This window comes from Rattus rattus, chromosome 17 (genome assembly GCF_011064425.1).
Source record: "Rattus rattus isolate New Zealand chromosome 17, Rrattus_CSIRO_v1, whole genome shotgun sequence".
Classification (NCBI taxonomy): Eukaryota; Metazoa; Chordata; class Mammalia; order Rodentia; family Muridae; genus Rattus; species Rattus rattus.
The window spans coordinates 18248788-18261675 of NC_046170.1; the positions used below are offsets into that span (position 1 = coordinate 18248788).

The 12888-nt window shown below is 37.4% G+C and overlaps 1 protein-coding gene across 3 annotated transcripts in view; it reads right to left on the reverse strand.

The window, feature by feature from the left end:
* Inpp4b (inositol polyphosphate-4-phosphatase type II B) overlaps positions 1–12888 on the reverse strand; it is a 339582-nt gene that overhangs the window by 128452 nt on the left and 198242 nt on the right. For all 3 annotated transcript variants that reach the window (XM_032887879.1, XM_032887880.1, XM_032887878.1), the window contains one exon: positions 7773–7881. In XM_032887879.1, the coding sequence (XP_032743770.1) occupies positions 7773–7881 (109 nt within the window). The remainder of the gene's footprint in view (positions 1–7772; positions 7882–12888) is intronic.

A 12888-nucleotide genomic window follows, 5' to 3' on the forward strand; every position in this document is an offset into this window, starting at 1 on the left:
AGACCAAGCTTCTCAATAGTGCCCAGTCTGTCTCTAACTGAGATCTGTAGCAGTATACAGGTAAGCAGTTCTATGCTCCTGGCAGGTCACATGACTCCTCTGCACCTGCTCAAGAGCTCTAGAATCACACACACACACACACACACACACACACACACACACACACACACCCACCAGAGTAATTTTGATATGCCTTCCTAGCTCAATGGCTGGATATTTCCAAACTTCTCGGCAGCTACCATACATTACCCTCTTGTATTCCTGGCTTAACACCTTCTAAATCTATATTTTATCTTTGCTAACTGTCACCTTCTGGGCCACCCCCAACCATAGGGCTGCTTTCCCTTTACATCTACATTGCTGGATGATTTCTCACCTGAAGCTCTTAAATCCGATCTCTCTGCCTCTAAGTTATGGCAATTCTCCTGTCTTTTGTCCCCTTGGTTTTTTCTCTGGGCAATATAAAAGTCCCACCTCCATTACCCTGTCCAGCCATTGGCTATATGACAATTCTTCATTATCCATCAAAGCCAAATGGGGGTATGGACACTTCGCATCTGGAAGCAGCCTTTGGGAGATGAATTGAGACAAAGCAGTAGAACCATTTCCCAACACAGAATTGTGGGAGCAAGTGAGGATATTCACCTCGGTTCACTATGGGGGGATGTGAGAGAGAGGACTGGAAGGGTTAACTGTGAGAGATGAAGCTTAAAAGCAAACACAGTAACATTACATGTGAAAAAGAACCCATGTGTTATGATTCCAATGTCAAATGTACTCCAACATGCTTGGGTGTGTTGAATGCTGGGTCCCAGTTTGTAGTCCTATTATGGGATATTCTAGAATTTGCAGGAAGGGAAAGTATGTCAAAGGGTAGACACATGGCTTGGGAGATTATAGCAAGTTTCCAGATCCTTCCTTTCAATCTGCTCCCTGTCCATCTTAAGGTGAATAACCTTCTTCTTACCCCAGGCTTAGATGCAAGGGAGATGAATAATATGGATTGAAATCTGTGAAATCGTGAGCTACAATAAATCTCATCTCCTTTTAAGTTGCATATTTCAGGACTTCTAACTTAGACACCAGACAACTGCCTAACGTACTTCTCTGAAATTTTGCTCTTGATAGTTTCTACTATCTACGGTCTACAATAGTTTAAATGGACAATTGCAAAACATACAGTTTGTATAATTTTAAATTTACACAACTATCTTAATAGTAAGATGGAATCTTGGACCATTTTGCTCTGCTTCTGATGGCCTGTCCCATCTCTCTGTGAACAGTCCCCTGCTGAATATGCTACTTGATCATGGTCCCTTACTAGCTATTCTGCTTGTCAGCTCAACTCTCAGGATATCTTTGAGCTTGTGTTCAAGTAAACTTCATTTTGCTGAATAATCACAATGATCAGAAATGGCTGCTACCACATGTCTTATTGTGGTGTATTGTTAGGGTTCTGGCTTGTTAGTAGCTATTATTAATCTCCTTCTGTTCTATTTATATGCTCAACGTAATCATAGGTGTTTGTGTATATATGGAGAAGCAGACTAAATGGCCTGGTGTATTTAGCTATTCTTGTTGAATTTAGGGATGTAGCCCTTAGGGACAATACAGACCACAATATTCTGACCTTCATGTAAGAAATAGCTGAACTGTTTAAAATTATTAAATCACAAGATTATATATATATATATATATATATATATATATTTGCCTTTTAGAAATGTCATTACAGACAAAACGGACCAAATGGTAGGCTCAGTGCCAGCCGTGAAGAAAGAAGACTGATTAAACTCCTTGGCAGAGGAACACCTAGAAGATGGTGCCCTGTGGGTCAGGATTACCTTAACCCACAACTCATTACTGAAATGAAAGAGCTCCAAAGAAGTTAGGAAGCATAGCTGATATTTAATCATTAAGAAGCAACCATGGGTATAAGGGTGCCAGGGATTCGATGACTTCTAAATGGAAATTCTGAGTGGATGATGGTGTAGTTTGGGGGATTTTGATCATTTCTTTGCTCGCATGAGGACAAAGAGTACTCACGTGAAGAAAGAGTCAGTGCAGGGGGATGGGACTTGATATGGCCACCTTGAGGGTATGAGTGAAGTGGGGCTTCCTATGAGTACTCACACACACACACACACACACACACACACACACACACGCGCGCGCGCGCGCGCGTGCATACATGCACACGCATACATGCATGCATACACTCACAAATGCATACATTCACATACATGTACACACACACACACACACACACACACACACACTCAGATTTTACCAGTCAGTCCTTCCTCCCCAACCTCGATTTGACATGAGGACAGTGTGTGAAGCCCAGTGCTTGAGATTTAGTGGTAAACAGAGTAGGCAAATTAATGCTTTCTCAAAAGGCAATATAATGGCATCTCCGACATGAATGCATCTGTTATATAACGATTTATAACTGAAAATATAATTTCTAGAGTTTTATGAGTAAAATATATTTTAGGCATACAAGTGATTATAAAAATAATCAGATACAATTAAAACCTGTGGTTTATTTATTAATCCTCCTGTGTCCAATCAGTAAAGTACAAGTTGTACTTTCAAGAGCATTTGGACCTAGAGAGATGGCTCAGTTGTTGAAATACCTGTGTACATACATGAAGACTTGATTTCAAATCCCCAGTACATACCTAAAAAGTTTTCTCTCTCAATCTCTGAGTGTGTGTGTGTGTATGTGTGTATGCATGCATGTGCGTTTGTGTGTGAGTGCATGCGCATACGTATACATGCATGCATGTGTGTGTGTGTGTGTGTGTGTGTGTGTGTGTGTGTGTGTGTGTGTGTTTTCAGTGCAGATACTAGCCACCTAATGCCCTGGTCTGTCAAGTCAAAACAATGAATACCAGATTCAGTGACATATTGTTGCCACATAAAATGAGTCTAAGAACAACTGAGGAAGACATCTGATTTCCATCTCTGGTCTCCATACCTATGTGCACATGCACACACATGAGTGTTTGCATACATGCAACATGCACAAAAGAATCACATTCACACATGAGTAGAGGAGTTTCTAAACTACAATAATAACTAATATTGATAAGTTATACCCTATTCCAGGAACAATCATAAGTATTATCAAATTTCTAAAGAATGTCACAGGGTAATAAATACAATTTCCACCTCATAAGTAAGAAAACTAATGTATAGAAAGAGGAGGTGACGTCATTAATGCCACAAAGGCAATTAAATGTGTTAGAACTCAAACTCGAGCACAGATTGATATCTATGAACTGTCTATGAGATGAAAATTTCTACTTGCCCATGAATAAAGGCAGAAATGTTAAACAGAATTATAAAAGAGTCAATAACATTACATTCAATGACTTGAATTTGTGAGGATAATGGCTAACAGACTGACCTGGTTTTTAACATCTAAAATCATTTAGCAAAGAACACTACATCGGTTCATTCTGGCTAAGAAGTCTAAGGCATTTAGGCCCTCAACTCTATGTTCCTGTACTTACTGAATGTATATGTTACAAGAAAATATAACGCAGAAATAAAATAGGAATTTTATGAATTCACTCAGGATCACATCAAAATTAGTGGAGACACTTGCAGTCACTTGTGTCACATTCGGTATTCTGCGAGCCCCGATCTTCAGCACAAATACCAAGCCTTGACGACAGTATTTAGTTAAGAAGATGTTATTATCTAGCCTATCTCAAGCTGTAAATAAAAGTAAAGCACTTTTCTTCAGAAGCACTTGGCATCGTGCACAAAGGGTCTATCCAGGTCAGCTCCCCCGGAGCAGAAGTGCACATGCGCAGGTTTGGCATAAGGAGCTTTGTATTTGCTAAGATATAATGGAACTTCAAATCTATAAGTAGCTCATGAGAGCCAACTCACAACAAGAAGAAAATAGACCCTTAAAGAATCAAATTATGATCAACACAAAAATTAAATTATTGTCTCCTTTTAAATGACATATTTCCAGCAACTGCATTCAGTTTGAAAGAAAAAGAAAAGGAAGTGACCCTGGCTTTTCATTGGCCTTATTTCCACTGTGCCTATGTAATTTCGTTAAACCACTTAAAAAGAAACTTTACAATGGAATACGTTCTTTCTGAGAGCAGAAACAAAAGCTGTACTTGAAAACGAATGACATGAATTGGAACTATTGGACTTGAGACTAGACCTTTAAAACAAATTAGTTTTGGTGTATTGGACGTGACTTCCAATGAAACAAAAAAAAGACATATATTGTTTTAAAAAGTGAAAGGCCTTCACCCCTCGATGAAATAAGTTATTCATAACCTTTCTAGCAAGACCCTGGGAGCGTCATGGAGGAAAGGTAGAGGTTGTGAGAGCCAGTGGTTCTTCTGGAGATAACAGGACTGGTGGCCTCATGAAATGACATCTACTATGCCATTGAGATCAAGGGAGGAAATATTTTAGTAGGTGTGGACTAATAGCACACAAGTACCCACCTCTAGCTGAGGAGCTATGAACTATGGGTACTGGGGGAAGGAGAGTGCACTACCTGCTAAGTCTGGGCTGTATCAAGTTGACAGTGACTATTGAGTAGAATGGCTGAGATGGTAGAGATAAATCAATACTGGCGAGGTCATTCTCCAAAGCCATGCTGAAAACGCCCATTTTTAACCACGTAACAAAGCAAAGAAGAGCGAGAAGTGTTCCATCATTTAAGGTAATTATCTGCCTGCCTTGCAAAATGCAGACTTAAAGTTCTTTGTTTTATATACTGAAATATACTCCCTTGCATCATCTTTCACTGAAAACACAATATTTGTTGATTTTTTTAAAGCCATAAGGAACGTATTGGAATGGTGAGACAGTTCTTTTGATGCCTCGTTTGCTCTGACTGGCTCTCACTAGCCCTATAGCATTGCCAAGTACATATATTGTCTCAGCAAGCCATATTTGATCCATATTTTTCCCTATAGCACAGTACTGCAATGATTGGCACTATGCTCATTGGTAAGCATTTTACTGTATTTTATAAATAAAACAGAAACAATGGGATATTTAAGATATGGAAATCCCAAAGAAATCAGTGTTGAAAAGTGCTACACATTATTGTTTTTCATTTACCTTAAATTTAATCCTTGAGTATATTATGTGTATTGTCCCAGTGAAAGTGACCAATGCAGAATACATATTTTTCATGCACATATTAAAAATATAAATATGCTTCAGGGTGTCTGGCGAACTCAACATTCGTCTCTCCAATTGCATGCAATGGTGACTTATAATTATGAAACAGTAGAGTTATGTCCTACCTCTCACCTCATATTCTGACAATTTATGTTCATCTGGATTCTGGATACCCCGTGTATAGTTTTGAGTATTCTAATTATATTATTATTATCCTCTTTAAATTTGATTGATTGGGAAATAAACAAGACAAAATGAATAAATTTTGAACTGGAAATTTCCACTTCCAGACAGAATGGTGGAAATAGCAACTCTCTAACTTCTGCATATCTCAATAAACCAATCTGCACAAAACATAATATTCCTTATAAGAACTCAAGGGGCCGGAGAAAAAAGATGGATTGGTTTGGGGTCTCTTTTGTTACTCTCTTCTGATTATTAGATGCTGTTATTTGAGTTTCAGAGAAAGCCTCAGAGCATAAAAATACCAACACCAGCAACAAAAATAACGATAATAAAGAGCACCAAAGAAATGCCGAAAACTGGTGAAATTGGTAGCCCAGTGAATTTTGCATCTTTGAGTCACACCAATGCATTCCGCAGATGAACGCACAAGCCATGATCCTTTGATCACAGGATGGTACAGGAGGTAGAGGAGGTCAATGAGAAACAGCTCTACTCTACCCTAGGTCTGCAGCCAGAAACCTATCAGCCACTCACACTTCAATAAGCACGGAGCAGTCCTTCTTTATTGGAGTTGTGGTTTAAACAGACTCCCATCTTGCCCGCAGGAATTAAATTCCTTCCCTGAAGGGCATATCACTGGAACTCTGACTTCTACATCCCCAAATCCAAGTGAAATAGAACAACTTTCTATAACAGAAAAAAATCTAGAATCTGGGCATAGATACTAAGGAACAGCCTCGGAGACAGAACAGTACTTCCCTGTGATTACTGTCATAGGTACTCTAAGCTCCCTACGTGAGACACTATCACAGTCACAGAAGGCCTCACTGATGAGCAGTAAACAAAAGTGAGAGAAATGTGTACAATGACTACAGCTGAAATCATTTGAGTATATCAGATCAGTAGTTTGTGGAAGAAGGAGGAGGAGGAGGAGGATAGAAGAAGGGGAGGAGAAGGAAGGTGGAGGAAGAGGAGGAAAAGAAACTGAAGGAGAAGAAGGAAGAGACCAAAATGATCAAGAAAAGGAGAAGAAGAAGAAGAAGAAGAAGAAGAAGAAGAAGAAGAAGAAGAAGAAGAAGAAGAAGAAGAAGAAGAAGAAGAGGAAGAGGAAGAGGAAGAGGAAGAGGAAGAGGAAGAGGAAGAGGAGGAGGAAGAGGAAGAGGAAGAGGAAGAAGAGGAGGAGGAAGAGAGGAAGAGGCGGAGGAGGAAGAGGAGGAGGAGGAGGTGGTAAAGAAGAATTATAATAAGGAGGAGGAGGAGAAGAAGAGGAAGAGAAAGAAGAAGAAGGAAGGAAGGAAGGAAGAAAGGAAGAAAGAAAGAAAGAAAGAAAGAAAGAAAGAAAGAAAGAAAGAAAGAAAGAAAGAAAGGAAGAAAGGAAGGAAGAAAGAGAAAGAAATAGGTATTGGAGATAAAATGATTCAATTCCAGAATACTTTCTTCTAAAACATATGGGTACTACGGAAATGAATGATTTTGGTGACAAATGCGCTCACATGTTTAAATGTTCCTGATTTGTCACTTTTTTTTAGAGTGTTTAATACTTTATAAAAACATCTGTCACTTAATGATAACTGTTCCACTGTAGCATTCAATTTGGGGATTTCTAATCAAAGAAAAGAGCAATTGCTTATGAAGGAAAAATAACTTCTTATCCCAATATTCTTCCTTTTTTCCAGCTTGCATGATGTAGTCATAGCTAGAGAAAAATTACAATGCGATTTTCACTGAACGCTGGATAGGAGGGGGCATGAGTACTGAGGCAGACACTTTATTAAACTGCATTTAAGCACAGATAATAAGTAAAAGTGAAGGAATAGTAATCTAAAATTGTTAAGAGATAATGCAAAGGTTGTGTGGTATTTGTTCCTAAGTAACCAAGCTTCATCTCTTAGTTTAATTTTCTCATTGACAGCTCTTCTTTCCAAGGCTGCAGTTGAAGGATGAGGAACTTGTGTGTTGTGTCTCAGTCAGTAGAAGTAATCACTAACAGGATAGGGTCATCATCAAAAAAATACAACTAAAAATGAAAAAGATTTTTAAAAAGGATCTGTATTCTTCATTAAGCACCATTATCTCTGTGGTAGCATTGGGTCATGGGTCTAGAGAAAGCCATGCACGGTATTTTTTCCCACTAAGCAAGAGTGATAACACAGTGTCCCACTGAGCAACATAGCTTTTAGGTCAGTGCTCTGCCCCTGAATTCCCAGAAAGTCCAATCATGCATTTTGTTGGTTCTAGTCTATTTTCAAGTAATTTAAAGAAATTCACCAACTTTAATTTACCTGATGGATTAAAATGCTAAAAACCATCCATTGGAATGAGTTGGTTTCCAAAATTTTATCTATAGACTTATTCAGAGAAAGGATAATGTCATCGATGAAATATTTGGTTTCCTTTCTGACATTACTTACTTCCTTCTCTCTGTCTCAAATCTATGGAGTAGTTTTCGAAGACCACCATTCTTGAATCCCTGAAAATGGGCAGCCGGGGCCCCCACAGTGATGACATCATAGAGAGCATCTGGAATGAAAACAAGGAGAGGAACACTTAGCACGCATTTGTCTCCTGCGCATACTGTGCACAAGAGTATCCATGCTGCGGGGAAGTTTGAGAAATTATTGTGTTTCAATTTGTATGAATAACTATGAACTCTCATCTCAAGGGGGCAAGAAGAACTAATCAATCTTTCTAAAAGCCACCTGTGCACATCAAAAAGTTATAATATTTCCAAGATTTATGACTGCATCTTAATTATATGCTACAGCGCAGAACAGCGTGTTCCTCACTCCTCCACCTAACTACTGAGATAACATGTTAATTGGTCTTTTGTGTGTTTTACTTTATTGAGTTTTGCATCATTTAATTTGCAATCATATTGAAATTCAACAATAATGAACAATTTCTCAACCAAAGCTTATAGAGACAAGAACCAAAAAATATTAATTTATTTTTGCTCAAGGGCAGAACAGTACCAGCACATTAAAAACAAAATTTATCCAGTCATTTCCTACTTATCTATTCTAAAATTTACACAGTTTTGAATACATACATTTGTAATTTATTATAAAATATGGAAAGAATACAAAATGTCTCAATTTATGTTTCCAACAAGATATTTTGCTCTTTATAACAAAAATCCATACATTTAAATTGAAACTCACTCTTTTGATCCTGAACTTTATGGCATTCAAACATGCCATCATTTTTATATTCAAACGGAAGATATCCACCTAAGAAAGGCAGAGTGCATGTTCTCTGGTTAAAATACATTTTTGTTAAGAAATCTAATTTCATAGAAGATGTTTCTCGAATTGATTTTGATATTGACATATTGGGTGTTTCTAAGATATGGCTTACTGAGGAAACATAAATTGTTTTATTAGCCTCAGGTAAACATCATTCCTTCTTGAAAATTACACAGTCTGGATCCATCTGAATTATTATATTGTTTTAAGTTAGAACAATTCCACTCTGAAAATAGAAGGTCAAAATAAATAAAATACAATTTCCAATGTGACCCAACCACCAGTCAATACAGCATGGGTTTAGCAATATATTAATGAACTTTAATACTAATTACAGTGTAGTAATAATTTCCTAACTTTTAAAAAGTCATTAATAAATTGAATTATAGCATTTTAAGATAGAAGAATATGTGTTTTATAAGAAATGAAATTATTTTCTACCCAGAGAGTTTAAATTTTAGAAAGGAAGCCTCATTAAAAGATTAGTTTTCATTTTATCAGAAGGTGCCATGGAGAAAAGCATTGAAGGTTCTACTCAACGTGAAGCTTATAAACCACCATGACCACCATGAGAGTAGATCACCAAGGATAGACTGGTAGTTATAGTTGCAACATTTCGCACATATAAAAGCAGTTATATCTGGGCTGTAGCTAACAGCGGTCTAATTTCATTGTAGACCTGCACAATATAGGGAATTTTATACCTAGCACTGAAAATCTAACCAACTACCTATAGTATACAGACCAGAGAGGAGAAACCACTACTGCCAGTTCAGTTGCCTTAACCAGCATAATCTCTAGTTACATTCTTAATATGCATCCTTTAAGCCACAGATAAGGGCAGCTCTCACCTCTCTCTTTTCATTAGGTGGAGACCATTATAGAAAGCCACAACTGGTCAACACAAAGAACAACCGTTGTGTTTTGATTAGAAAACAAAACATTACACTCAAGCCCTAAGAATTAGGTGTGCTCTGTTCTACTTTAATGTCATATTTCATCATTCCTATCAGTGGATAGGATTAGAAACATGTGTACACTTATTAACTACTGCACAGAACAATGTCTTTTACTGACTCATTTATCTATACTAGCCCAACAACAACAATAACAAAATTATGAGTCACAGTGATGTCTTTGACTTCAATCTAGAACTATAAAACTGATTCTTTTTTCTATATACTTATAAAACACATATTCTACTATCTGAAAATGCTATAATTCAATTTAACCTCTTTGCCTGGCATTAAGAAAGTAGCCTCTAATTATCGGCATATCTATCTATCTATCTATCTATCTATCTATCTATATATATATATATATATATATATATAATCAATCCTTCTATAGAAATGAATTAGCTTTGTAGGTTGCCCACACCATTGGAAGAAGCAGGTTTATCTGAAAGTTCCAGTGTTTGCATTACACAGCCTTCTCCAATATTTATTAAGTCTCTGTTACATTAACTTGAAGAAATTATCAGTTTGAGTATTGTACATATCATTTATTATTATTTTTTACAAGAAAGCAAAAGTAAATTAAAAACAAAAGATGGTAAAGTGTATGAAATTCTTGGGAAGATTTTCATGTTGTTGAAAAAGCAAGGTGTGTTTGTTCTTGAAGAGAAAATGCCAGGAAACAAACAAACAAACACAAAAAAAGCAAGAGAAAAGAGCACACCAATTGGCTGTCCAATACCAAATGTTCATCCTGAAAGAACACAGCTCACATTGTGTGGACTAGGCAGGTTGTATTCATATATCTAGGAATAAATATACAAATATCTGTAATGAAACTAAAAAGAGGTCATGCATCTGAATGAGAGCAAGAGGCAGTAATGTTGGAGGAATTGGGAACAAGGTGGGAGAGGAGAAAAGATGTAAGGATGATTCTCAACTTCAAAAAAACAAAACAAAGAAAAACAAGACATCTAACCAATCCTCAACGACAAAACAACTTCCGGAGGAATTACCATCTCTGGTTTCAGGTTATATTAAAGAGCTACAATTTAAAAAAATAATCATGGTGTTGGGATAAAAACAGATACATTGATTAATGGAAGCAAATTGAAGACCCAGACATAAATCCACATACCTATAAACACCTGATTTTGATAAAGAAGTCAGAATACACACAGGGAAGAAGAAATCATCTTTATCGAATGGTGCTGGTCAGACTGGATGTCTGCATGTAGAAGAATGCAAATGCATTCATATTTGTCACCCTACACAAAACTCAAACCCAAAGTGGATCAAAGTCCTCAATATAAAACAGATATGTTAAACCTGACAGAAGACAGAATGAGGAATAACCTTGAACACAGTGGCATAGAGAACTTCCTGACCAGAACATGGACGGTAGCATGGACATCAAAGTCAACAATTAATTGAATGTGACCTCATGAAACTGCCAAGCTTCTGTATGACAAAGGAAGCCATCAATCAGATGACGTAGCACCCTACAAAACTGAAAAAGACTTTTACTAACTCTGCATCCAAGTAGAGTTCTAACATCCAAATTTGTAAAGAAATCTAGATACTAGATGTAAAAAATAAAATAATACAATTAAAATATGGTGTGCATATTTAAACAAATAATTATCAATATAGGAATCTCAAATGGCTAAGAAACATTTAAAGAAACGCAATATGTCTCTAGCCGTCAAGGGAATGCAAATAGAAGCTTCTTTAAGACGCCATCTTACATATGTCAGAATGGCTGAAATTAAAAAATGACATGTTACAGCTCATGCAGGCGAGGATGTGGAGCAAGGTTAACACTCCTCCATTGCTGGTGGGAATGCAATTTGTACAGTCACTATGGAAATCAATACAGTGGTTCCTCAGAAAATTGGGATTGATCTACCTCAAGACCAAGCTATACCACTCTTTGGCATAAACCCAAAGGATGCTCCATCCTACCATGAGGAGAATTGCTCAAGCTCAACTATATCCATTGCAGCTTTATTCATAATAACCAGAAACTGGAAACACCTAGATATCCTACAACAGAAGAATGGATAAGGAAACTATGGTACATGTGCGCAATGGAGTATTACTCAGCTGTTAAAAATGACATCATGAGAAGCAAAGAAGTGCAGGCTGACAGGAACCGGATGTAGATCTCTCCTGAGAGACACAGAATATGGCAAATACATAGGCAAATGCCAGCCGCAAACCACTGAACTGAGAACGGGACCCCCGTTGAAGGAATCAGAGAAAGGACTGAAAGAGCTTGAAGGGGCTTGAGACCACATATGAACAACAATGCCAACCAACCAGAGCTTCCAGGGACTAAGCCACTACCTAAAGACTATACATGGACTGACCCTGGGCTCCAACTGCATAGGTAGCAATGAATAGCCTCGTAAGAGCACCAGTGGAAGGGGAAGCCCTTGGTCCTGCTAAGACTGAACCCCCAGTGAACGTGATTGTTGGGGGGAGGGCGGTAATGGGGGGAGGATGGGAAGGAGAACACCCATATAGAAGGGAGGGGGAGAGGTTAGGGGGATGTTGGCCCGGAAACTGGGAAAGGGAATAATAATTGAAATGGAAATAAGAAATACCCAAGTTAATAAAGATGGAGGGAAAAAATGACATCATGGATTTTGCAGGCAAATGGATGGAAAGAATCCTATGAGATAACATGGACCTAAAAGGCCAAATGTATTTATTCACCTATGTATAAATATTAGCTGTTAAGTAAATTATAATCAAGCTACAATGCTCAGTCCCAGAGAGGTCAGGTAAAACGGAGTGCTCTGGAGGTTGAATAGATCTCCTTGGGAAGGGAAAACAGGAAAGATTTTGTGAGTGAACTCTGGGAAGTTTTGGGTAGGAGTGTAAGGGATCAGGTGTCCAGAGAGGAATAAAATGACTGTGTGGAGAGAGATAGCTGGAATTGGGGAACATATGAGTACAGTATGGAAATTTAGTTCAGAAAAAATTCGTAATTAAAAAATGTTAAAAATATAAAATAAAGCAAGGTAGAAAGAGCTAGAAGAAACCCAGTGTCCACTTCTGACTTCTATATGCTCACACAGTAGACACATTAAAGAAACTGTAATCCTCAAATTAAATTGTTGCTTCAATAATTATAAATCAAAAAGGAAATAAAATTTAGAACTAAAATTTAAAATGTATTTTAATTAAAAATCAAAGATAACCAATATAACCTAATAATGAAACTCTAAATAATCACTAGATATATTTTAAAGAGAGAAAAAAACCTTTAAGTGTCACCCGCCCTCTACCTTCATAGAAACATTTGAAGTTATCCAGCT